The 24,846-nt window shown below is 36.6% G+C and overlaps 1 protein-coding gene and 1 pseudogene across 1 annotated transcript in view; one reads left to right on the plus strand and one right to left on the minus strand.

Moving 5' to 3' along the window:
- LOC143272741 (anoctamin-3-like) overlaps positions 1-24,846 on the minus strand; it is a 176,892-nt gene that overhangs the window by 98,861 nt on the left and 53,185 nt on the right. The window contains exons 2-4 of the mRNA XM_076568719.1: positions 18,439-18,633; positions 13,443-13,514; positions 286-404 (exon numbers count right to left, since the gene is read on the minus strand). Coding sequence (XP_076424834.1) covers positions 286-404; positions 13,443-13,514; positions 18,439-18,633 — 386 coding nt within the window. The remainder of the gene's footprint in view (positions 1-285; positions 405-13,442; positions 13,515-18,438; positions 18,634-24,846) is intronic.
- Positions 609-1,488, plus strand: LOC143272740 (prohibitin-2-like; annotated as a pseudogene).

Below are 24,846 nucleotides of genomic sequence, written 5' to 3' on the forward strand. Positions count from 1 at the left end.
GATAGTATAATTATATTTAATTAGAAATAAAATATGTTTAAAAATTAAAGAATAAATTTAAAAAATAAAGGGGTAATTTTGGATCTGTTCAATAATAAAATAATTGCTTTATAACACAAATGATTATGTCAATAAACAGCTTTTCATGCTTGAATCCTTTAAGACACATATTAACTTACATGTCTTTTTAGTTTTTCCAGCACAAATCCAATCATACAGACTAATGTTCAAATTTTTAAAAATTACATTACAAAAATTGTGCATAGATAATTCAGTATGAATTACCTTAGATAATTTTGTCTTCGATTCAGGCTTATCTTTGATAACAAAGTCATTAAGGAGACGAGATCGGTCATAGTTGGCATGTTCAGATTCATCCATGTAATCCTTATCTTTGCCTAGAGCTAAAACAAAAAAAGAAAAAGTTATATGCATTTTTGTCCACTCATTTTATTCAGAAAATACCTCACTTAAAATCTGTGCTTTTTGGAGAGCACTGTGGTCCCTGATGCTCATGTACAGGGCATAGTCTCTGAACTGGAGTGAGATAGAAGTAGGTGGACACCATCTCCCGACCTCTGGTGCCAATGACTTTAGGATGATCAGATATGGCCCAGAACTTGAAGGACATAGCACGGTGCCTGTCCCAGGGGCTTTGGGGCATGGTCATGGCAGTAAAACTGCTACTGGGGGCCATGACATATGATATCTATGAATCCATGTTTACTTTGGAAGTGATCATAGACCAATCTTTGTTAGTAAGATTGGCTACATACATCAGGACACAATCCTGGATGAAGGCCTTAACTTCAGGATATCCTGGTTCCAGTACTCTATCATCAATGACGTTTGGGCTAGACCCTAAAAAAACTTCTCCATTACAGGCTCAAAAGAACTGCAGCTGGTGAATTTTTCCCTGCATGTGGTGTTTGACTCAAAGTTAAAGACCACCCCCCACCCCCGGCCTCCAGCATTTAACAGAGCCTAGGGTAGACCACTAGGAGTGAGTGCTGCTGTTGATTGTCAACAAGAGTGTGATCTCCAGGTTTACTGCCTCACAGCTGATTACCCAGTAGGCTCAGGTATCACCCTTGATCAGAAAAGAACTGGCAGAGCACACAAGGACTTCAACCTCATCTTGAGTGATGCAGTTATCACAGATCTGAGCTTTAGCCAAAAATACCCAGCTGTTATAGAAGCCAAACAAGTGGCCCTGTGGGAAGCCCAGTGGGCTCTACCTTTGGTGGAGAATGTAAGGCAGGAACAGCAAGGGAAGATAGTGCAGGCTGAGGCTGCCAAGAGGCTCCCTGAAGCACTGAGTCGGAATCCTGGCTACATCAAGTGCAGAAAGATCTGGGCCACCCAGGCCCTCTCTAAGAGGATTGCCATGTCACAGATCAACATGTTGCTGCTGTCAATCTAGTGCAGAATCTACAGGATGAATGCTGTACTCTGGGGAGTGACAGCCTCATCAAAGGTAAGAAATGAGTGTGGCTATCATGAGCATTACCTCCAGAGATGTGGATATGTTTCTTCTCCAGAGAAGCATGCCCCACCCCTATTCATGTGTCTTTGTCCCTATGCACCTGTCCTCTTGGATTAAGGATGACTGAAGATCATGCATTCCTGAGGGCTTTCTCTGTCCCTGTATTGGCCCAGGAATATTGAGGCAGTGTGTGATTCTCAGTGATTTCCTAAGGTATCGTCCCTTCCTCAGAATCGGGAGAGTTAACCACCACCCCATGAACTCTCACTCGGGAGGCAGAGCCAGGCGGATCTCTGTGAGTTCGAGGCCAGCCTGGTCTCCAAAGTGAGTTCCAGGAAAGGCGCAAAGCTACACAGAGAAACCCTGTCTCGAAAAAAATCAAAAAAAAAAAAAATCAAAAAAAAGAAAAAAAGAAAATTTCTGTACTTTTTAAGTTTCTCAAGTTTAGTTAAACAAAATATTTACATAATGTCTATCTAAAGGATAAGCTCAAAACAATCACACAACTGCCTGCCCTTAATTACTGTCTTAATGCTGAAGCTGAGAATGACGTCCATGTGAACTCAGCAGCTCTGTGCTTCTTAATGTATATGAGACCTTAAATACACACCCAGAGCCATGAAAACTATTTTAGACATATTGTATGACTTGAAATTTTAGGTGGAGATATTTGTAATGATTGAGTAGATTCTTGATGGGGGATGTGTTTCTGTATGCTGTGAAAATGTATTGCTCTGATTGGTTGATAAATAAAGCCATTTGTCCTATGGCAAGGCAGCTTAGAGGCAGGTGGGAAATCCAGACAGAGAGACAGAAAGAAGATGGGGGTAGACACTGCTAGCTGCCATCAAAAGAAGCCAGATGTAAAAGTACCAGTAAGCCACAAGCTACATGGCAGGGTATAGATTTATAGAAATGGGTTAATTTAAAATATAAGAGCTAGCTAGCAAGAAGCCTGCCATGGCCATAGTTTAAAAATAATATAAAACTCTGGGTGTTTACTTGTGTCTGAGTGGCCATAGGACCAGGCAGGACACAGGAAAACTTCTGACTACAGATTCTTAATCACATTTTGATATTACAAATACATTAATTTGGGGTTCATCGCCTTAAAATTTGAGAAGTTTTAGAAATCCGAGTTTGACTAAAGGGTTAAAGAAGTCCACAAAAGCAAACTATAAAAGATATGTTAACTAATATTTTGAAGACTACAGAAATTAGGTGATTAAAAATTACAATTGCCAAGAAAGTGTAAAAAATTAAAATGATTAGAATAATAAAACTATATTACATTATAAGGTCAGTTGCATAAGAAGATGTCTATAAGGAATAATTAACATAGATTATAAGACAGGAAATATCTATGATGGCTATTTCTACCATAAAGAACTATGAATATTTTACAAAATTCATATTTCATAAGACTCAAATATCTCATTAAATGTTATATATTTAACCTTTTCCAAGAAATAAGAGTTTTGGAAATAATTATCAAAGTTGTTTATAGCAATCAAACATGAACTTGACATGAAGGACTGTACACAGTACTTTGAATAATTCAGTCAGTTGACTTACTACAGGGAAGAAAAGCAATGTTTCTCACAAAGAGAACATTAGTTTATTTAACTATTAACTTTAAATACATATTATATTATGATGCATATGAAGCTACTATGATAAAAACATTAGTATAAGCTGTTTATGTATCTTATCTCCTAAGATACATTAATAACCGGTTATGTAAGATGTTCTGAATATTTAGTGGTTAAATTTGTTACTTAACCTAATTATGATTCCATGGACAGAAAAATGATCCTCTGATTGACAGTTACTATTTGCTCACAGCCACAAACTTTATATGCATTGCTTTCTTTAATTTAATAACTTTGTGAAGTATATTATTTTTGTTTACATTTAATAAGTACATAACCTGAGAATTAATGATTATGTAAAGTTATAATGCTAATAAGATATGCATGAAATTAAAGTCTATGTATGATTTTAAAGCTGATATTTGTGAATATTGAATAATATTTCCTACAGATTAAGGCAAACTACATATCATTAATTTAATAATTAGTCATTAAACCACTTCTCTAAGTAAAAGACTTAATATAATAGTAACAAACACAACTTCCCCTTCATAAAACATACATGAAAGAGAAGAAAAAAATTAAGAAAACTATGTCATATGGCTATGGCATTGGAGAAAATACGATAGGAGGGAAAGAAACAGGTGATAAAAGAAGTGGTGTTGCCGGGCGGTGGTGGTGCACGCCGTTAGTCCCAGCACTCGGGAGGCAGAGGCAGGCAGATCTCGGTGAGTTTGAGGCCAGCCTGGTCTACCAATTTGAGTTCCAGGAAAAGCGCAAAACTGCACAGAGAAACCCTGTCTCGAAAAACAAACAAACAAACAAACAAACAAAAAAAGAAGTGGTGTTAATTTAATAAAGTGGACAGCAGTAAGGACATTTAAGTATAGATATGAAGAGGAAGAGCAGAAAGTTACCCATGAAAACTGGAAGAAGAGGTCATCCAGTGACAGCAATAAGTGCACATTGTAGACATGTCTCTTGCTGTTATATATGATAAAAGAAAGTTGCCATTTTAGACTTTACTTGAGAAATTACCAAATCTCTGGTACCTTCAACTTGCCTTCTTGTTTGGACAGGAGGGAGGGGCTAGTATGTGTGTTTCTCCTTGTCTTCCTGCCCCTATTCTTTTCTTCTTTCCCACATGAGACAGCAATCAGGATCCCCATGTGTGGTTAAACAGGAGAAGGTAAAAGATGGCTAACACTGGAGAGCTTGCACTGGCCAGTAGGTCAAAAAGATGCCAGAGGCCAACCTATTCCTGTTATTTCCTATTCTAGTGACATTTTCTCTCCATTCAATGGATAAATATATTTAGCTCTGCAGTGTACTTTGGATGATTCCAGGTGGGATACAGCACAAAGCACAATAATGTACTTCCTACCTCAATGAACTTGACAGTGGTAAAGAAGAAACAACAAATGTATTAGAAACTAATATAGTCAATGAGAAATAGAAACTGGAGGAGAAGTTGGTAAAGTAAATATTAGGTAGGGAAAGACTGTAATGTTTTTAAAAAGGTTGCCAAAAGCTGCCACCCAGAACTAACCCTGGAACAAAATGTCATTGAGGGAAGTGAATTTCAATGGAAGCACGATACAGGCAAAGGATTACTAAGGACAGGTTCCTGAGGTAGAATATGCCATCCTGCATGTTCCAGGCAGTGGTAGTGATGCTGCTGGGGAAGGAAAGAGAAGGGCATGACATGGTGATGTGTGAGAGTGGCGGTAGAGGAGAAGGGTAGAATCTGTAGATCTGTGAACCACTGGGTAGCCTTTATCTTTCATCTTAGTTAAACAGGGTGACACCAGAGTGGCATCATCTCTATTTTAACAAAACCAATACTGCAAAGAAAAGAATAGACTGAGGTGCTAAAGGCAGAGGAAAAAGAGACTAAGACCTTGTAAAGACTGAGGAGAGAAGATGTGTTTGGGTCAAGTTGATAGGGATGCTAATACTTGTCAGATCAAAGAGTCATTTTTTTTAAAAAAAGACAATTTTATTGAATATAGCATACATAAGAAATAAGTCAGCAGCAGTTTTGGTAGTCATGACTGGAATAGAAAAGGGTCTCAGTGTCATATATTACTTTACCACATCTTTAAAATTCATGCTGGCAGCCTTGGTTTTAGCTTTTAGGATGTTGAAATCATAACCTGAAGTCCTTCATCCCATGTGTAGCAGAACTGGTGTGCTTCTGCTCTATATTTATACTCAGGAATCCATGCCACTATGCATGTTACTGCCTCATGCAGAAAAAGGACTGCCATGCAACACTCTGGAGACTTGAGAGCAACAGAAGATTCAAAGAGGGAAAAACATAACTATATAAAAGTTTCATGCATTCATTAAATGTAAATGCTGTAAACACTAGATGGTAAATATGATCCTCAAATTGACAATGATACAAGCATCAATCCAGAAAGCAAAGATTACGTACAAATATATAACAGAAGGCATGCAATGAAGTTTCTAAGATTATCTTGAATACTTCAACTGATATTCTAGGACCATTTTAATTATAGAGAGGATCATCCAATGGACAAGGGAAACTTGGCTGCATAAAATGGAGAAAGTGAGCTGGACACTAGCTTGCTGAGAGAGTATGTGATATTGATAGGTATGTTAAGCTACTGGTGCCCTGACTTCTGTATCATGATGGACTGTGCCTTGAGCTGTAAGTGAAAGAAAATAAACCCACCCCAAGCTGCTTTCATCTGAGTGTTTTATCACTGTCCCAGGAAAAAATACCCTAGGTATAGGTTAAAATAGGATTAAGAGTGGAAAATACAGTATGAAAAGAAGATACGATAGTTTATTTTAGATTTGGCATAGTAGAAATTCATTCCTGCCCCAGCTCTAGATCTTTTCTATTATTCTTACCAGGGGATGTTTGAATCATAACTGTCAGAACTTTAAATTGTCTTAAGTTGGTATTTCTGCCAGTCTACATCTGTGGGCAACAATGGAGAGGACCATATTGTGTTTAGATTCCTGAAGCTAATCAAATCCCCTTTGCTAGTGGATCTCCTGAAATATAAATGAAATCTGCCAGTGTGTTTTGGGTCTTACTAAAGACAGTATTATTTGTATTCAAACCTCCTCGTTTGACAATGCATTTTTTCCACAGATGCCTACAATATCAATTAAATTTCAAATAAAAAATTCTATGAGTAATAACATTGAAATTTTGTATTAAACATCCATCATATTTTCCCTTCTATAAACTTTTTCTTCACATCATAGCATTTCAGAAATTAAAATAAGGTTCACAATATACATATTTAACAAACATGGTAACTCTCCACTTTCCCCTGAAAGTTCTTGTAATTTAATGGTGCTTCTGGCACTTAATTGCATCTTGACACTCAGAAAATGAAAACTTAAGAAAAAAATGACTTTCAAAGCACCAACCACAGAAGCTTCTGGGCCAGTAACACTTGATGACATTTGTCATAACCAATAGAACTCTTACTGATTTTTCCTTCCCCAAAGGTCTAACAACATGCACCCAATAAAAGAAAACAGTTTGAAATTTAAGAAAAGTTAAATCACATGTTGACATAAGGAAGCTAATAGAGTGAGAAAAGTATGAACTGTAGCTTCAACAATATAACTTAAAATCTAGGCTTTCTGGGCCGGGCATTGGTGGCGCACGCCTTTAATCCCAGCACTTGGGAGGCAGAGCCAGGCGGATCTCTGTGAGTTCGAGGCCAGCCTGGTCTACCAAGTGAGCTCCAGGAAAGGCGCAAAGCTACACAGAGAAACCCTGTCTCGAAAAACCAAAAAAAAAAAAAAATCTAGGCTTTCTCATTTACTATTAAAATGACAGTGGGCTTGCAAGAGTCTCCTAACATAAAACTGGGAAGTACTAAAATATTTATTAAAATATTTATAGGGATTACTTCCTAGGACTAAATGGAAAAAATCCATGAAAAATTACTTGAAAAAAATATTAAACCAACACATATTCCTTCTGTTTGCTATTAATTTACAATTCTAGTACTTATATATCTGTAAGATAAATGGCATTTGGAGTTTCTTAAAAGGACATACCTTTCATTTTCTACCCTAAGTAGGTGTCTTTGATAAAAGAATAAATTTTGCAGCCAGAACTGAGATTATAATTTCAGTAGCTATCATATTCCAACTGCCATTATTTCTGATAATGTCATTTCATCTAATTATTTATTCTATTTTACCAAAGGTACAAGAGTGATGCCTGGGAATGGATGAGGGTCCTTTTGGAGAATTTTGAATATGTGAGAACATTATCAGTCTGTTTCCCTAATTTGAAACTTTTCTATTTAAAGTTTATCTAGGGTTATCAGAATATATGAAAATGCATAATTAAATAATTATAGTGGGTTAACATTTTCATGTTTATAATTTACATGTCTTATCCAACATACATTGTATTACTTGACTGTCACAAAAATCTTTTTTTTTTTTAATCTTTTTTTTTTTTGGTTTTTTTTTTATTATTATTATTATTATTTTACAACACCATTCAGTTCAACATAATAGCCACAGAATCCCCTGTTCTCCCCCTCTCGCCCACCCCTCCCCCCAGCCCACCCCCCATTCCCACCTCCTCCAGATCAAGGTCTCCCCCGAGGACCGGGGTTGACCTGGTAGACTCAGTCCAGGCAGGTCCAGTCCCCCCTCCCAGACCGAGCCAAGTGTCCCTGCATAAGTCCCAGGATTCAAACAGCCAACTCATGCAACGAGCCCAGGACCTAGCACCAATGCATGACTGTCACAAAAATCTTAATTCTATCCTGCTTGATATCCATAGTATAAGAAGGGAATGAACAATGTCTTCATTTTACAACTCAGAAAGCTGACGTACAAATGGTGTGAATCCAGGTAGTAAGATGTAGGATTGGCATACAAAATTACCCCCTTTGAATGATAACATATTCATTTTTTTATAATTATCCATATGGAACTTTCTTTGGATGATCCCTATATAGATTATTCAGGGATTTAATATAGTGATAATGAGGACCCAGGAAGTAATAAAGTTTTTCTATTCCTATACTTCTTATTTGTCTATAACCATAACTTATTTCTATACTACTATTGCAAGAGAGTTCCATCCATGCTATTGATAGTACTCAGAGAACTCTAGTATGCCTGTGCACCAGTGTTTACTCCACATAACATCTTATCTTATTCAGGGCAAAAATTTGCCAAGCATTTATTCCTAACAGGTTGTTGTTCATTTTTCCTTGTAATGAATGGCAAAGCAGCCAGAAGATGGTACACCAGACTCTCTGAAAGTGTGTGGATGTATCAATATAATCTGACTTATTTCTGCTCCTCACTCCTGTAATTGATCTTAAAATATTTTTGTGCATAAAATAGGTATCATATAATATTGTTGATTATAGGGCTACAAATGCTAACATGATGAACAAGGTCTCTACATTTTCATCTCCAGTAGGGATCCCTAAATAAATCATACAATTTTAAGTCACAATACCCGTTCTGAAGAGATGCTTTGGGACAGAATGGGGAGATGGTGTAGATCGGGTTTATTTTAATGTGAGGTTCTGAGATGAGAGCAATATTATGATGAATGAAAAATCACAAGAATAAGTTGACTGCAGCACTTTTACTGAAAAGGAGCATTAAAAACTGGCCTATATAGAATAGACCCAGATTTCACAGGGCCTCTGAAGGCCGAAGTAAGTTTATATTTTAAAAGCAATGAGAAACCCTGGAAAGACTGGAGCAGAGAAATAATGAAATTTAATTTTCCTTTCAGTATAGCACTGTGGAAAATAGACTGTAAGGATGCAAGAGTTTGATCAGAGAGTCTAATTAGACACCCATTGCACCGGGATAGCCAGGAAGTCATCGACCAGACTACGTAAAAGAGTGAATGGGGTAAGCAGTGGTCATATTCTGAATGTGTTTTGAAAGTTGAACCAAGAATACCTGTTAATTATACAAGTTTGACAAATAACTTAAAATGTTTGCCATAAATGTAATGTCATCACCGCAAATGGGGATTTAAGAATAATTCTCTTATGTCTGTAACCTTTAAGTAGGTTAGCTATGTTAGTAGGTAGTTGTTCCTTATATCATATTTGATATGAAATGCTTTTGGGAAACTAATAAAATTTGATAGAGATAATGTCAATGTAAGGAAAGCAAAATTACCATATAATCATTTAGCCATATTACTCTAAGAAGCAACAATTACTACTCAGTCAGTCTGAACTACCGAGCTTGTAGAAACCAAGTAAATGTCTTAACTTTTTAGTAAGACCCCTTACTAAGAGGCATTAATAACATTAACAAAGTTTTGACATTACAATTTGATTGGATAAACACACATTTTGACTGGCTGAAGTCAAATATACTGGTTTTGATTAGATAAGTTTATTTTATTTCTAAGTTAATTAATTTTAAATTGTCTAGTCATAATCAAACACATCCATGTTAATTATCATATCCTTGTCATTTTCCAACTTTAATGGGATTCCAAAACTAATGATTTCAAAATTATAATTTTGTTGAATGATTTATGTGAATGCATGGGTGAATAAAGGAATAACATAACTGAATGTGTACTATTGAACCCATGTACACACTTGTGTGCATGCACATGTATGTGTGTGTGTGTTTTATAAATACAGATGGCAATGACATTCTGACTTTATGAGATGCTTCAGGAAAAGCAGAATTCAGCATTATGTCACACAATAGAATGGAGAAAACAAACAACAATAAGTTTTGAAAGTCTGGTTAGTTTTAATCAATCATTTCCACAAGTACATTTTTCCATGCAGTTTAATCCCAGTTAGAAACTGAAAATATTACAGAATGAGTCTTATGTGGACAGCACTATTTATGTTTTACCTTAAAGATCTTTGTGCATGTGATAATAATGAAAGAGAGGTTGAGGATTAAGACTTCCAGGGAACTCCCATTCCCTATTTGGTAGTTTTTCATCATCTGAAAATTTATTGTATCCATTGAGAACTAGTTTTCAAATTTTTCAAGAGGTGATAATAATAAACTCACCCTCAAGGGATTTTATGAGAATTACATGAGATGAACTAAGAAAAGTGTTGTGTGATAAGAAGTTCAGTGTATTACTGTTGTTATGTTACATCATAAGTGTCATATTTGATGGTAATAGGATCTCTAAACATTAATTGGTATGGCAAAGACATGGGGATTCATCAGAATTTAAATGTGAAAATAAACTGAGTCACTAAACACATCAATGAATTTTTTTGGGTGTCCTAGTAGCCATGGTAAAACTATGCTTCTTTGTTTAAGACAAGAGTCAGACAAACTATAAATTATTGATTCTAATTTACAAATCAAATCACAAATACTCAGAGACATGAAATAAAATGCCACAATTACAGAGTTAGTAGATACAAGAATGATTTGATCGATGGCTGGATTAGAAAAGTACATTTTAATCAAGAAAGACTTGAAGAAGGCAACCGTGATTGTTAGTACTGTTTGTCATTTGATAGGATCTGGAATAATCTAAAACACCAGCCACAGGGCAAGCATGTGAGTGGTCATCTAGGTTAGGCTAAGCTCTGGCCATATCTGTGAGGAACTAAATTGGTTAAGTTAACTGAAGTGGGAAGACCCACCCTACATTATTTGGCTTGTGTGCTGGACTATATAAATGGAATTAGTGGCTGAGCACAAACACCACTTGCACTCTGCCCTTAAGAGGTGATGCAAAGTGACCAGTTACCTCAAGCTCTAGCCTGCATGGTTTCCCTACCGTGATGGACCAAACACTTGAACTATGAGCCTAAAAATAGATCCTCCTTCCTTAAGTTGTTTTTATCAGGATGTTTATCATAGCAGCTGGAGAAGTAGATAAAATATCAGCTCTGTAGGAAGCATAAGTTCTAATGCAATAAAAATAAGTTCTTCCTTCAGAGCTCCTCCTTCAAGGAAGGGGAAATATCAGTCCTCAATGAAACAGTGTCTACATGCAGTCAGTTATAGTGCAGCATTAATATTCTCATGAGCAGTGCCAAGTAGTTCACTGTGAAAAGGGAAAGTCATTACACAGATGCACTTGTTTGGTTCACAGTGCTTGGAAATTCCTGTTTAATGCCTTCAGATACAATGGTGCTCTGAAGGCAAATGCAGAAAATAAGACTGCTTGGCATTTGCAGCTGAACATGCATTGCTGACATGCTCATGTTTATTTAATTATACTCAATGCTTTTTACTTCCTTTGACCTCCTTTCAATGATAAGGAAAACATCATATTACAGAGATGCAGTAGACTTTATTTTTTGTTATTTGACTATTTTATACTTTTAATATCATACTCATCTCAGACACAGGACTACTTTCAAATCCACCTAACTTTTTTTTCCTTGTCAAGACCAATTTGTACTGCCCAAACATCTTTACATGTGTGGTCTTCTATTAGAGAGTGGTTGACTTACTGAGGACTACACTGTTAGAGAAGACTGTCTTTTCCTCTCACAGCAGAATGAGACAATGTCACAGAGACAATATCTTCAGGGCTAGTCATTGAATTTCACACCAAACTCCCATCTCCAGGCTGGAATTTGGTCTGGTTTGGGGTTGCATACATTTTGTGCATGCTGTCATAAATACTGTGAGTTATATCTGCAACTTCCCTGCTGTATCCTATAGACACTGTTTCCTTTAGTCACCCACTTCTCAAGCTATTATACTCTTTCTTCCCCCTCCTCTACCATGAACTTTGATCTGTTGGAAGACTGGATGTAGTATATATGTTCAATAAGGGCTGAGAACTCTGCAGTCGTTTATTCTCCACATCATGGCCAATTGTAGACTTCCTTGTTAATCCCCACCTACTGTAAAGAGAACCTTCTAAGAGATAAGTGATAAAAGTATCTGTCAACTAGGATCTATATCCACATGGATTATGTGGGTGTTCAGCATGATTATAGTCACACAAATATTAGCAAATTTCCTTATAATGGCAGTTTTCCATTTAAATACGGTTTGCAAAATTTGAAATGGGTTAGTTTTTTTTCTCTCCTTTTTAATGTCAGTCTTGCTATCAGCTCAGATTAACCTGAAAGCTGTAATCTATTTCAGCATTCTGAATACTGGAGTTATAGACTGACAAATTATAAAATATCAAGTGTAAAGCTGGACAAGTAGAAGGATATCAATATCAGATGGGTTGAGACCCACCAACACAATTTGTTCCAATCTACTGGGTTTAGGAAAAAATACATTCAATTTGGAATAACAAATTTTCAAAAAAAATAAGATCTGTGGAATTGTAATGAGAGTATTTTGATTCTGGAGTAATTGTTAAAGTATTAAGTGGTACTAATTTAGTAAAAATTTAATGTAAACTTTACTACCTGTGTGGATGTGTTGAATAAAGAAAACCAAGTATTTTCATGTTGTTTTGTTTTCAGAAAATGAGTGACTGAAGATCATGCTACAAAATGAGGTATTGAAGCAAAAAACTTTCTTGTGTTCTGATGAAATGTTCCTTTTGATTTTTTATGTGAAATGAACCAGATAATGTTTAATTAGGAAATTAATAAGGTAGCCCTGTTTCTATGCCAGCTTTAAAAATATTATGAAAACATGATTAATTTGTAGTTCTCAGAATGTTGTCACAAACAGTTCAAGGTAGTGCAAATGTTGAAATGTCTTGACAATCTCTAAAGAATTAGAACAAGATAAAAAACATTGGGCTAGGCATTTTTTGTCTTGGCTACATTTATGTTTAGCCAGGAAATAATAAAAAGTGTGGATATTCATGTCACCCCCTAGACAAATTAAACCTGATCATGTGTTGCTGGTGTGATCAGAGAATTTTAAAATTCTTAAATTAAAATTAAAAATTAGAAGTCTTCAGTCTCACCACACTTAATCAAAAAGGCAATGCAAACACATCAACAGTATTTTCATAAAGAAAACTCATGATCAGTATCTGTTAGTTATAGATTAATTTTGAACTTTATAGGACATGTATATTATTCACTAATGGAGAACCAGGATAGATCTTTCAACTTTACTAGCACAAAAAGCATTCAGTGGCAAAATTTGGTACATTTCATGATATCAGTGTAAATATATTTATTTGTATAGAATGGAAAGAAATTCATAAGAAGTTAAAAGTAAAATTCACTGACATTTTGTTATAGTATTATTCACTGCAGTCTCATATTATTTGAGTTTTAAATTGTGTGATAAGTCAATTAATAATTATAAAACTCAGATTTTTATATTCACTGCTCAAATTTTAAAGACCCCAAAATGAACATTTTTATGCAAAATTATTCTAGATTTGAAGAACATAGTTTATTTTTGGCGAGAGGAAAATAACTTGGAAATTAACTCACCCAAGCAAAACTCACTGAAGTCAGCAAAGGAACATTTGAGAGTAGAGTCTTTTTTACTCTCCTCAGAATTAACTGTAAAACAAAGACACTTTGTAATTTGGGGAAATAAATGCATAACTATAAAATGCCTATAATACCTGATGTCTAAATGATGCTCAATTAAAAAAAAAGAGTTTTAAGTTAATGTATGCAGATTTAAATTTTATTTGAACAACAGTCAAAATTTAACTTTTAACAAAACACCACCTATGTTACATTTTAACATGCTCATTCTCTTGAGCAATTAACACCATTGTAAATGACTGTAAGTTGACTATAATAGAAAGTGTTGCTCTATTATTGAAAAGAAAATATTAGTATTCCCAAGTTGTCCAGAAGAAGAAAGAACTGCTAGCTTAACAACTTTTCACAAGCTGACCCTGACTTTCAGGAAATGAAGTGAACAGGGAAGAAGTATCAATCTGACAATCCACAATCTTTTATAAAAGGAACTCCTGCTCTTTTGAGGACACTCAATGATACCACTGCAAAGTCCAGATTACCCAATAGACCCGCACAACAGTTTTGGGCGTCAGGTTCCAAAAGGTCTCAGTTTTAAGGGAACTAAGTCTATGTTGATGGTACAGGGGGAGGGGGATATAAAAATGAATTTGGAGTGTTCCCACACAAGGCATTTTGTGCCATCGTGGTCACATATGTCAACATCAGGATGTCTCTCCTGAGAGCAAAGAGGAGTCTTTCAAAATTATCAGGGAAAGATGTTTTCCAACATCAACCATCATCAATCCAGCTTGGGAGACATTTTGTTTGTGACATATGTCCCTTCACACACAAACAATTAACTTTTCTGTGTGTTAACAACATAGCTTAAAAAAAGAAAAGTAAAACAAAATTCTGCATTTTTATAAAGACTCTTAATGGAATACATTTTCATTGGAAAAACATCAAGAGGAGAATGGGAAAATATAAGCATCTATTGAATGACAGAGTATGGCTCCATTTTATGATCGGGGTTGTCTAAAAGTATATTATGTGTCTTCCATGAGTAAATGTGTGAACAAGAGTATGCCAGCTCCAATTTTTCTTCACTATGGCATCTCTTTTGGTATATCCTTTAAAATTCAACTCTGTTCTGCTCCCAATACTGTGGTGATATTGTGTCCCCCAAAATATTGTGCACTCTAATAAACTTATCTGGGGTCAGAGATCAGAACAGCCACTAGATATAGAGGCCAGAAAATGGTGGCACACACGCCTTTAATCCTAGCATTCCAGAGGCAGAGATCCACCTGGATCTCTGTGAGTTCAAGGCCACACAAGAAACAGCCAGGCGTGGTAACAAGAGCCTTTAATCCCAGGAAGTGATGGCAGAAAGCAAACAGGCATACAAGGCATGAGGACCAGAAACTAGAAGCTTTTGGCCTGGTTAAGCTTTTAGGCTTTTGAGCATCAGTTCAGCTGAGACCCATTTGGATGAGGACTCAGAGGCTTCCAGACTGAGGAAACGGGATCAGCAGAGGAATTTGCAAGGTGAGGAAGCTGTGGCTGGTTCTACTTCTCTGATCTTCCAACATTCACCCCAATACCTGGCTCTGAGTTTGCTTTTATTAATAAGACTCTCTAACAATTCATGCTACACAATACCACCTCATCTCTAGTTATCAATTCTTTACTGTTTTGGTATCACTATGAATGAAAACAGTTGGTATTTCTTACTTTTAAATATATTAATTCCATAACAACTGGATTCATTGTGAAATTTTCTTACATTTCTCAAATCTTTTATGGCCTTCCCATTTCCCTCTCTTTTCCCTATCTGCCTCTTACTGATCCTTTTATTATTCTCTAATAGTCTGACTTTGACTTTGCTTTCCTGACTGTGCCTTCCTTCCCCAGATTCAAAGCATATTCTATTTGTCTCTTTGAGTCTGGCCTTATCTCACTTAATATGAACATCTCCAATTCTATTCTTTTCCCTGAAGTGACAAGCATTCCATTCTCTGTATTGATGGATAATATTCTATTGTGAATAAAGGTCACATTTTGTTTACCCGTCTATGTATTGATGGGCATAAGATGGCTCTGTAAAAGCTATTATAAATGAGGCGTTAATATACATGGGCATGTAGGTATCCTTACTATATTCGGCCTTTGCTTCGTTTAGAAGCATAAAAATTAATTTCCAAAATGAATTTACAACTATTTTGCATTATTAATAGTGTATAGAGTTCTTTGTTTACATATATCCTCTCCAAAATTTATTAGTATGATTTGTTTAGTTGCTTTGTTTGTCCCTCTCTTGTTTGACTGATAGCCATTCCAAATGAGATAAGATGGAAGTACATTTTAGAAGATTTTGCTGTTGTTATTTGTCTGTTTGGTTTTCTGTTTTGTTTAGATAGATTCTCACCCTATAGCTGAGATTGGCTTTGAAACAAGATGGAAGTACATTTTAGAAGATTTTGCTGTTGTTATTTGTCTGTTTGGTTTTCTGTTTTGTTTAGATAGATTCTCACCCTATAGCTGAGATTGGCTTTGAAACAATTATATATTGACCATGCTGGCTTCAGACTAATAATCTGCCATTCTCCACATCCACAGTGTTGGGTTTCAGACACAGTTTACCAAGCCTGGAACTTGATGGAGCTTTACACTCAATTTCCCTGATGACTTCACTTGTCAGATATTTTATATGTACTTGTCGTCCATTTACTCCTTCATTTATAAATTGTCTTCTCAGTCCTTTGATCATTCTGATTGTTTGTTCTTTATGTGTTTATTTTTTCTTGTAGATCTTTATTCTGGAAATTAATCTACCAACAGATGAATAGCTGTCCCTTCCTTGTTTCTTCTGCTATGCAAAAGCATTTCAATTTGATGCAGTCCCATTTGTCAATTCTTATTATTTTTTTAGCCATTGGAGTCATATTCAAAAAGTCTTAGAATATTTTTAAGTGTTCTTATTTTTCCCTCTTAAGTTTCTGGTTTATGCCAAGGCCTTTGATCTATTCTGATTTGCTTTTTGTGAATGATGATACAGAGGTATAGAGTTTCTTCTGCATGTTATTTTTCAGGTGTTTGCTAACGATTCTTTTATCTACAACATCTATGTTGGCAACATTGTCACTGTGAGGTGACTATAGATGCAGAGATTTTTTTAGTCCATGTATTGAATACTGTGCCTGTGCCATGTTGTCTTTAGTACTATGGAACTGTAGTGTGGCTTTGTTTTGCCTGCTTCCATGTTTGAGAAAGAGATTGTCTATGGAGGACAGGCTAGCCTGGACCTCACTATATAGCCCGGTTTGGCCTCAACATCATGAACTTCTGCCTAAACCTGTTGAGTGCTATGATTAAAAGCAATGCATTTACTCAATGCATTTGAGTAACAGAAGGCAAAAATGGATACTTATCTCATTCTGAACCCAGAGCAATGATTTAACTTTTGCCCAATTCAATAAAATGTTATTGGTAGCTTTGCTGAATATAATTTCTATTACATATAGTCATATTCCTTATATTGCTAATTTCTTCAAGAGTTTTCATGATAAAAGGTTTTTGAATTTATCAGAGGTCATTTTTGTTTCTATTGAGAATACTTTGATATTAATGTCCTTCAGTTTCTTTACCTGATATATTACATTTATTGATTTTCTTATGTTGAAATATCCATTCTTGAATCACTAGAAAGAAATCAACTTTCAATCATTTTAGCATGTTTTAAAATAATGTTTTTATTTACTTATTTTTGAGAATTTCATACATGTTGGTATTAATTCCCCTCCTTAACTCCTTCTAGCTCTTCTCCCACCTCCCTACCCAGCCATATCTATGTTCTTTCCCTTTCTTAAAACACACACACACACACACACACACACACACACACACACACACACAGAGACAAAAGTCCCATTTGTGTTGGCCAACTACTGCTTATGAAGCCCACTTTGGAGTATGGTTGATATACCCAGTGTCAAGCCATGGAAGAAAACTGATTTTCTGTTTCTCAGCAGGTATCAATTGTGAATAGTTTATTGGCTAGGTGTGAGATTTCAGGCTTTCTTTTCCTCTTCTGTGCTGAGATTTTGTCTGTGTTGAGTGTCTGTGGGCATTGTCCATGCTGCCTATCTCTCTCTCTCTCTCTCTCTCTCTCTCTCTCTCTCTCTCTCTCTCTCTCTCTCTCTCTCTCTCTCTGTGTGTGTGTGTATGTGTGTGTGTGTGTGTGCATGGCGATGGTGTGAGATTCCTAATGGCAGGAAGTACTAGATCTTATTTTTGTATTCTGATGAGTCAGTCAATCTATACCTTTATTTCAGAATTAAAACCATTTATATGTAGCATTATAATTTAAAGGTATGTACTAATTGCTGGTATTTTTTGGGGGGTGATTTTTCCTAGTTGTTTAAGATGATATGTATAATTTTATTTCTCCTTTATTTATGTTGGAGAATTGATAATTTACTAAATAACTACTTGATAGTTTTCATTATTGCTTTTGAATTATCTGTTTTTCTAGCAATATTTAATCTGTCTGAGGTTTTGTGTTTATGTACATATTTCTTACTTTTGTGTGCAATCCCTTTGAGTGTCTTCAGGTGGTGCTTTTTGAAAGGAAATAGAATTCTTTATTGCTGACACATTACTGAATACAGTCTGTAAATTATTGCCAGGGATGTTCTATCAACAGGGATATAAAATAGGAGGCATATGAGCTGGTGACTCATGAGCTGGCTTTGTCTTCCTCTTAACACACCCAATATAAAGTTCAGATTCCCATGGGATAGGCAGCTTGTAAAGCAAGACAGAAATAAACATACATCTAGCCAACTAGCCTTTCCTAGGACCCATATACTGTACTGATTTCCTACTTTCGCCAGACTCATTCCTAAAGAGTTAAGTAAATACTAGCCAAATGTAGCAAAGCAGGAAAAAAGCAATTATTAAAATGCCTTATTTTTTAAAAACTTAACAGCAGATAATATAAACTGCCACTCACCGTGCTCAGGCTTGTCAGCAGAAAGAAATGTTACAGAAGTTGGAGCCTGAGATTCACTCTCAGTTGACTGGAAGAGTGAGGCAGATTGGCTCAAGCTTTTTGAATGAGCATAGCTGTGAGCCAGGCAAGGCAAGGATCTCCTAGATGGTTTCAACGAAGCTTCTGTTGTTATCTCACTTTTGCTTACATTCATTCCTATAAATACAAAATGGTGATTATTAGTAATGGAATTCTTGTATCAGAGACCAATAAATAAGTTTTATAATGGTAGCTCCTAGAATATACTCTTAAAAATTAAAAAAAATCTAGATTTGAGAAATGAATTTGTTTTGTTTCTTTTTGTCAAGGGAAGAGTCATATAGATATGGCAATAAATAGCTTCTCATCAAGTTGAGCTTTCACCATTTTTGAGGGTTCTGAAACAAAAGAAACTGGACAAATACTTAAGCAGTTATGATGGCGATTACTAGGACTGTTAATGTGTAAACCTAACTGTTTAGGTTTGCAAGCAGAAGAATAAACCAAACCCAACACATCCAAATTAGTGTTATTGAAAAGACCCCACATTTGTATTCTATTTAAAAGCACAAATGAAATAAACAGTCACCTAGAACTGGCATTAATGTAACACAGAATGGTACAAAAAAATGACCAGTGAGTAAGGGTTAGGAGGGAACATTACAATAGTTGTTTCCGTCATGAACAGAGCCTGTTCTGATGGCAATAAAAATAGCTTTATAGAACTCTTCTTTTTAAAATTTGCGTTTTCCAGATGAATAAGGATATTGAACATTTAAATAAAATTTATTTAAAAATTCTGTATACAATATAGTTGGTCATCCTCCTTCAACTTCTCCCAGGTCCTGCCCACCTCCTTACCTACCCAAATGCATTCTCTCTCTCTCTCTCTCTCTCTCTCTCTCTCTCTCTCTCTCTCTCTCTCTCTCTCTCTCTCTCTCTGTTCTTCTCCCTCCCTCCCCCTCCTCCTCTTGTCTTCCTCTCTCTCTCCTTCTTATCCCCCATTTCGCCCTTTCTTTCAAAAGAAAGCAACATGAATAAGCTAACAAGCAGAGATTTTACATAATTATGTATTTGATACTATTATGCAAATAAAATATGAAAAGAAATGGATGTGAGGAAGAATTGTGAATTGATTGAAAGTACTTATATCCACTCTCTTAGCTTTCTAGGACTTTGTAATGACAATGACTGAAACATTTATTCTCAAGTAATACTCTAAGCTACCATTAAGAATACTCCATGCTCCCTACAAATGAGGACCAAATATGGTCTAAATACTAAGATCAAGAGATAACATAGAAAAAAAATCTTCAAATAATTTTGACTCTGTGAATCATTATTTTGCATAAGAACCTCCAGCACAGAACACTAAACTTTTAACTATTTCTCTGTGGCATTTTTTCAGAGCTGTCTATAGAAATAAGAAAAAATATAAGTAAACAAACAAATGTTCTTTGGGGAAAACTAAGGGAGATACACAGATGGAAGCTGGGGATAGCTGAGAGTAAGAATACTGGATGAATAAATCTTCTGTGAACATAGTTGAGCAAATGTCCTTGTGGCATGATTGAGCATCTTTTGGGTATATGTCCAAGAGTGTTATATCTGGGTCTTGAGGTAGATTGCTTCTCAATTTTCTGAGAAACCTCCATATTGATTTTCATAGAGGCTGTACAAGTTTTCACACTCACCAGCAATGGGAGGATAGTTTTCTTTACTCCAATCCTCTCCAGCATGAGCTGTCACTTGTGTCTTTTGTCTTAGCCATTCTGACATGTGGAATCTCAAATTAGTATTGATTTGCACCTCCCTGATGGCTAAGGATGTTGCACATTTCTTTAATTGTATCTCAGTCATTTTAGATTTTTCTGTTGAGATTCTCTATACATCATTTTAATTGGATTATTTGGTATTTTGATGTCTAGTTTCTTGAGTTCTTTATAATATTTTGGAAATTAGCTTTCTCTCAAATGTAAAGATGGTAAAGATCTTTTCCCATTCTGTGGGCTGCCATTTTTGTCCTATTGACGGTGTCCTTTGCCTTACAAAAGCTTTTCAGTTTCATGAGGTTACATTTATTAATTGTCAGTCTTAGTGTCTGCACTGTTGGTGTTCTACTTAGGAAGTTGTTTCCTATGTCAATGCATTCAAGGCTATTCCCCTTTCTCCTCTATTGGGTTCAGTGTGTTTGGATTTATATTGAGTTCTTTGATCTACTTGGACTTGAGTTTTGTGCAGAGTGATAAAGATGGATCAATTTGCTTTCTTTTACATGCAGATATCCAGTTATACCAGCACCATTTGTTGAAGATGCTTTCTTCTTTTCATTGTACAATTTTGGCTTCTTTGTTGAAAATCAGATGTTCATAGGTGTGTGGATTTACATATGTATCTTTGATTCGATTCCAATGATCTACCTGTCTGTTTTTATGCCAATACTAGGTGAATTTTATTACTAGTAAATTTACTAGTAAATCTGGGATGGTGACACCTCCGGAAGTTCTTTTATTGTACAGGGTTGTTTAGTTGAGTATTGTTCTTTCAAAGTCTGTAAAGAATTGTGTTGGGATTTTAATTAGGATTGCATTAAATCTGTAGATTCTTTTGTTAAGATGGCCATTTTTACTATGTTTATCCTATGGATCCATGAGTATGGGAGACCTTTCTATCTTCTGATATCTTTTCCAATTTCTTTTTTCAAAGACTTGAAATTCTTGTCATACAGGTCTTTCACTTGCTTGGCTAGAGTTGCACCAAGATATTTTATATTATTTGTGGCTATGGTCAAGGGTGTTTTTTCCCTGATTTCTTTCTCAGCCCATTTACCATTTGTATGTAGAAGGGCTTTATTTATTTATTTTACATCCAGGCTGCAGTTTCCCCTCCCTCCTCCCTTTTCTATCGCTCCCTCCCAACTCCCCTCTGTTCCCACCCACCCCCAATCCACTCCTTTCTGTTTCTGTTCATGAAAGGGCAGGTCTCAACTGGATAGCAACAAAACATTTCATATCAAGTTGCAGTAAGACAACGCCCCTGTCCAAGTTTTAAGGCTGGGCAAGTGATCCAGTATGAGGAGGAGGGTCACAAAGCCAGTAAAAGAGTATGAGACAGCCCCTGCTTCCACTGTTAGGAGTGCCACAAGAGGAACAAGCTACATAACTGTAACATGTATGCAGTGTATCTAGGTCAGTTCCATGCAGGCTCCCGGGTTAAAGACCCTATCTTCATTTTTAATGAGTTTATTATTTAGCATTATCTTTTTTAGCATGGAACATACTGCATGAGGGTAGGCTTCATGTTTGTCTAGTTAATAAACATATACAGTTTGGGTGCCTGGCACTATGTCTCCACACATAATATCCGAATGAATATTTAGTCATACAGCAGTGGACAACATAGGGACAGATCCATGATACTATAAAGACTAAAACCTCAAATGAACATGACCCATTCTCTTTGCACTACTCTGAAACCTAAGTGCACTATAGTTAGACTTCTGGAATTCTGCTTTAAGTTTAAAAGCTACTTTAGTTTAAATACTAATTTCACAATATAAATAAGACACAAGCATTACAATTACAAGAATTTTTGAACTAGGAAGGATTCCCAGGTTCTGGTCAGTCACCTGGGAACATGTTCCTTTCTGAGGGCCATACTGCGCCATACTGATCTGAATGGCCTGTGCTGCCACGGGGGTCATGATGACTTCCTGGGACCCGGCTACTGCAGAAGGCCATGTCTGGGTCTGTGGTCCTGTGTCAGCTGGTGTCTGTGATGATGTCCATGGCCTGCGTATGTACAGTGGGTGATAGGAACCACATGTGTGGAAATCTGAGGGTTGAGCTGAGCTAGCCCTGCCCTTTTTGCCCTGGGATAATAGCTCTTTGCTGGATACTATGGCAGATGAGCTGGCCCCACCTCTCAGGGGAGAGCTTAACAACCCCCCACCACACCCAGGAACCTCACCCCTCACCATTGGTGTGCAGCTCACCAGGACAGCACACTAGAGCTGAACCTATTGTCAGGGACACCGGTGAACCTTCTCTGAGGGTGGTAAGGGCAGTAGAGTTGACCCTGCTCCCCTGTCTGTCATGTGGTGGCATGGGTGAGGCAAAGATGCCTTCCTCACCCTGCCCCATGCTACCTGCAATAGGCAAGAGAGCTGGCCCACCAGGGTCATGAGAGTGAGAGGGCTATTCCTGCCCGTCAACAGCTGCTGCACACAGGAGAGCGGTTCCTGGACAACACGCTAGAGCTGACCCTGAGGGCATGAAAGCAGGAAAGCTGACTCCTTACCCCCATCTATCCCCTGCAGCAGTAGGAAGAGAGAGTCCTGCATCTCACCTGGGCAAAACATTAGAAATGGCCTTGGTGGTGTGAGTGTGAGTTTGACGGATCTTGGGCAAGCTACTAGCCAAGGCAGTGCTGGAGAACTTGCCTGGATAGCAATGTGGAGGGAAAGCTGGAGCGTTGACCAATCCAGCTACCACCTAGGCCCAGAACCAGAACTATGAGTTAACGCACCCCAACATCCACCGAATCCATAAACTGTCAGAGAATGTGAAGGGGATGAACCTACAGATCCAAAACTGCAGGATCTCCACAACTCAGGACAACAACAGGATATCCAAGAGGAGCCCTAGAGAAAGCCCATTATCGATAGTGTATCAGAAACAAAAGACCATCCCATCCCATGCTATCTTATTCCCTCCTTTTTTTCTTCCCTCCCCATCCTGAGCAACACAGATTCAATAGTTACCAATAGTTGTGTTAGTAGCCAGCTCTTTAAAATGGTAATGAATATTAACACTATGCCACCAAGTATAAATTTAAAACTGAAACTAAGTGGTAAGCTTACAAATTCAAGACTCCAAAACTCACAGTAAAAGATTTATTTAAAGCAAGCTATCTCAAAGCAAAACTGACAGTTTATTAGTAGTTCTTATAATGTATATTTTCCTAAGTGAATTTTTATCATTCTACCAAGCATTAGGTGCATTTTATGGTCATACATCCAAGTATTTCAAGTTTTCAGAATATAGACCCCTTTTCATTTTTTGTTTTCATAGCCCAGTTCAATTTCTTTTTGCCTCCCATTCTGAATCTTCCTTTTACTTAGAGTTCCTAGAAACAAAGCTACTTTTATGTAGTAAAGTTAAATTAGTATTTATTTTCTGTGTAATGAAAAAATAAGGTTTTTTATGTAAAATGTATATGTTTATTATTTCAAAGCTTCTATAGATCATAAGACATTTTCAGTGGCTGCCTCTATGTTAATTAAGACAATAAAATAGTTGAAAGAGGATCCCCAAAAGAAATGTTTAAGGGACAGTCTCCTATGTTAAAAGAAAGTGGTAGTTCATGACTTAAGTGAATAAGAGGTGAAAATCTGAAAATTAGTGAATGTCTTAGAGTTTCTATTGTTGCAATGAAACACCGTGATTAAAAAGCAAGTTAGGGAGGAAAGGGCTTATTTGGGCTTATACTTCAGCATTGCTGTTCATTACTGAAGGAAGTCAGGACAGAAACTCAAACAGGACAGAATCCTGGAGGCAGGAGCTGATGCAGAGGCTATGGAAGGGAGCTGCTTACTGGCTTGCTTCCTATGGCTTGCTTGGCCCATCTTCTTATAGAACCCAGGACCACCAGCCCAGGTATGACACCACCTACCATGGGCTAGACCCTCCCCCGTTGATAACTAATTGAGAAAATGTCTTATAGCTAGATCTCGTGGAAGCATTTCCTCAACTGAAGCTCCTTCCTCTTTGATGACTCTAGCTTGTGTCAAGTTGACACACATACACAAAAAATAACCAGCAAGTACAGTGAGTTCTCTACAAATTCAAGTTAGAAAACAATAGCAACCACTGTCCCACTTCATAGGAAATTATAGGAATTTCAGCAGCACAGAAAATATTCTGATTGAGGACAATAAATGGGAGTAAATGTTCATGCTGAACTGCCTGGTTAAGCTTTTAATATAATAGGGCTGACATAAGAGTAAAGAATGCATACTACATGCTGTTTTTCATATACCATCTAAGTCTTTCTTGTTTGGAATTTAAGGGAACACCAATTAGAGACAGTCTGGTTATTACTGGCATCACAAGTGATATTGAGTATATCATAAGTGTAAGTACTCTTCAAATTATCTCCCTATAGTCCCTGAAACCATGGACATTTTCTGCTATTAATGTAGCATAGGCTAGCCTCATGCAGAAAGTTACAGGTGAATGGCTGGGAGAAAGAATGGCAATATTTTTTAATAGATTACTATGTAGTAACCATTGAAGGAACTTCAGCATTCAGAGTTTCTGATGAAAGATTATCATCTAACCATGTTTGTCTAAAATGTATGACCTTTGATCTGCTCCTAGGTTGTAACCC

The sequence above is a fragment of the Peromyscus maniculatus genome, chromosome 4 (genome assembly GCF_049852395.1).
Source record: "Peromyscus maniculatus bairdii isolate BWxNUB_F1_BW_parent chromosome 4, HU_Pman_BW_mat_3.1, whole genome shotgun sequence".
Classification (NCBI taxonomy): Eukaryota; Metazoa; Chordata; class Mammalia; order Rodentia; family Cricetidae; genus Peromyscus; species Peromyscus maniculatus.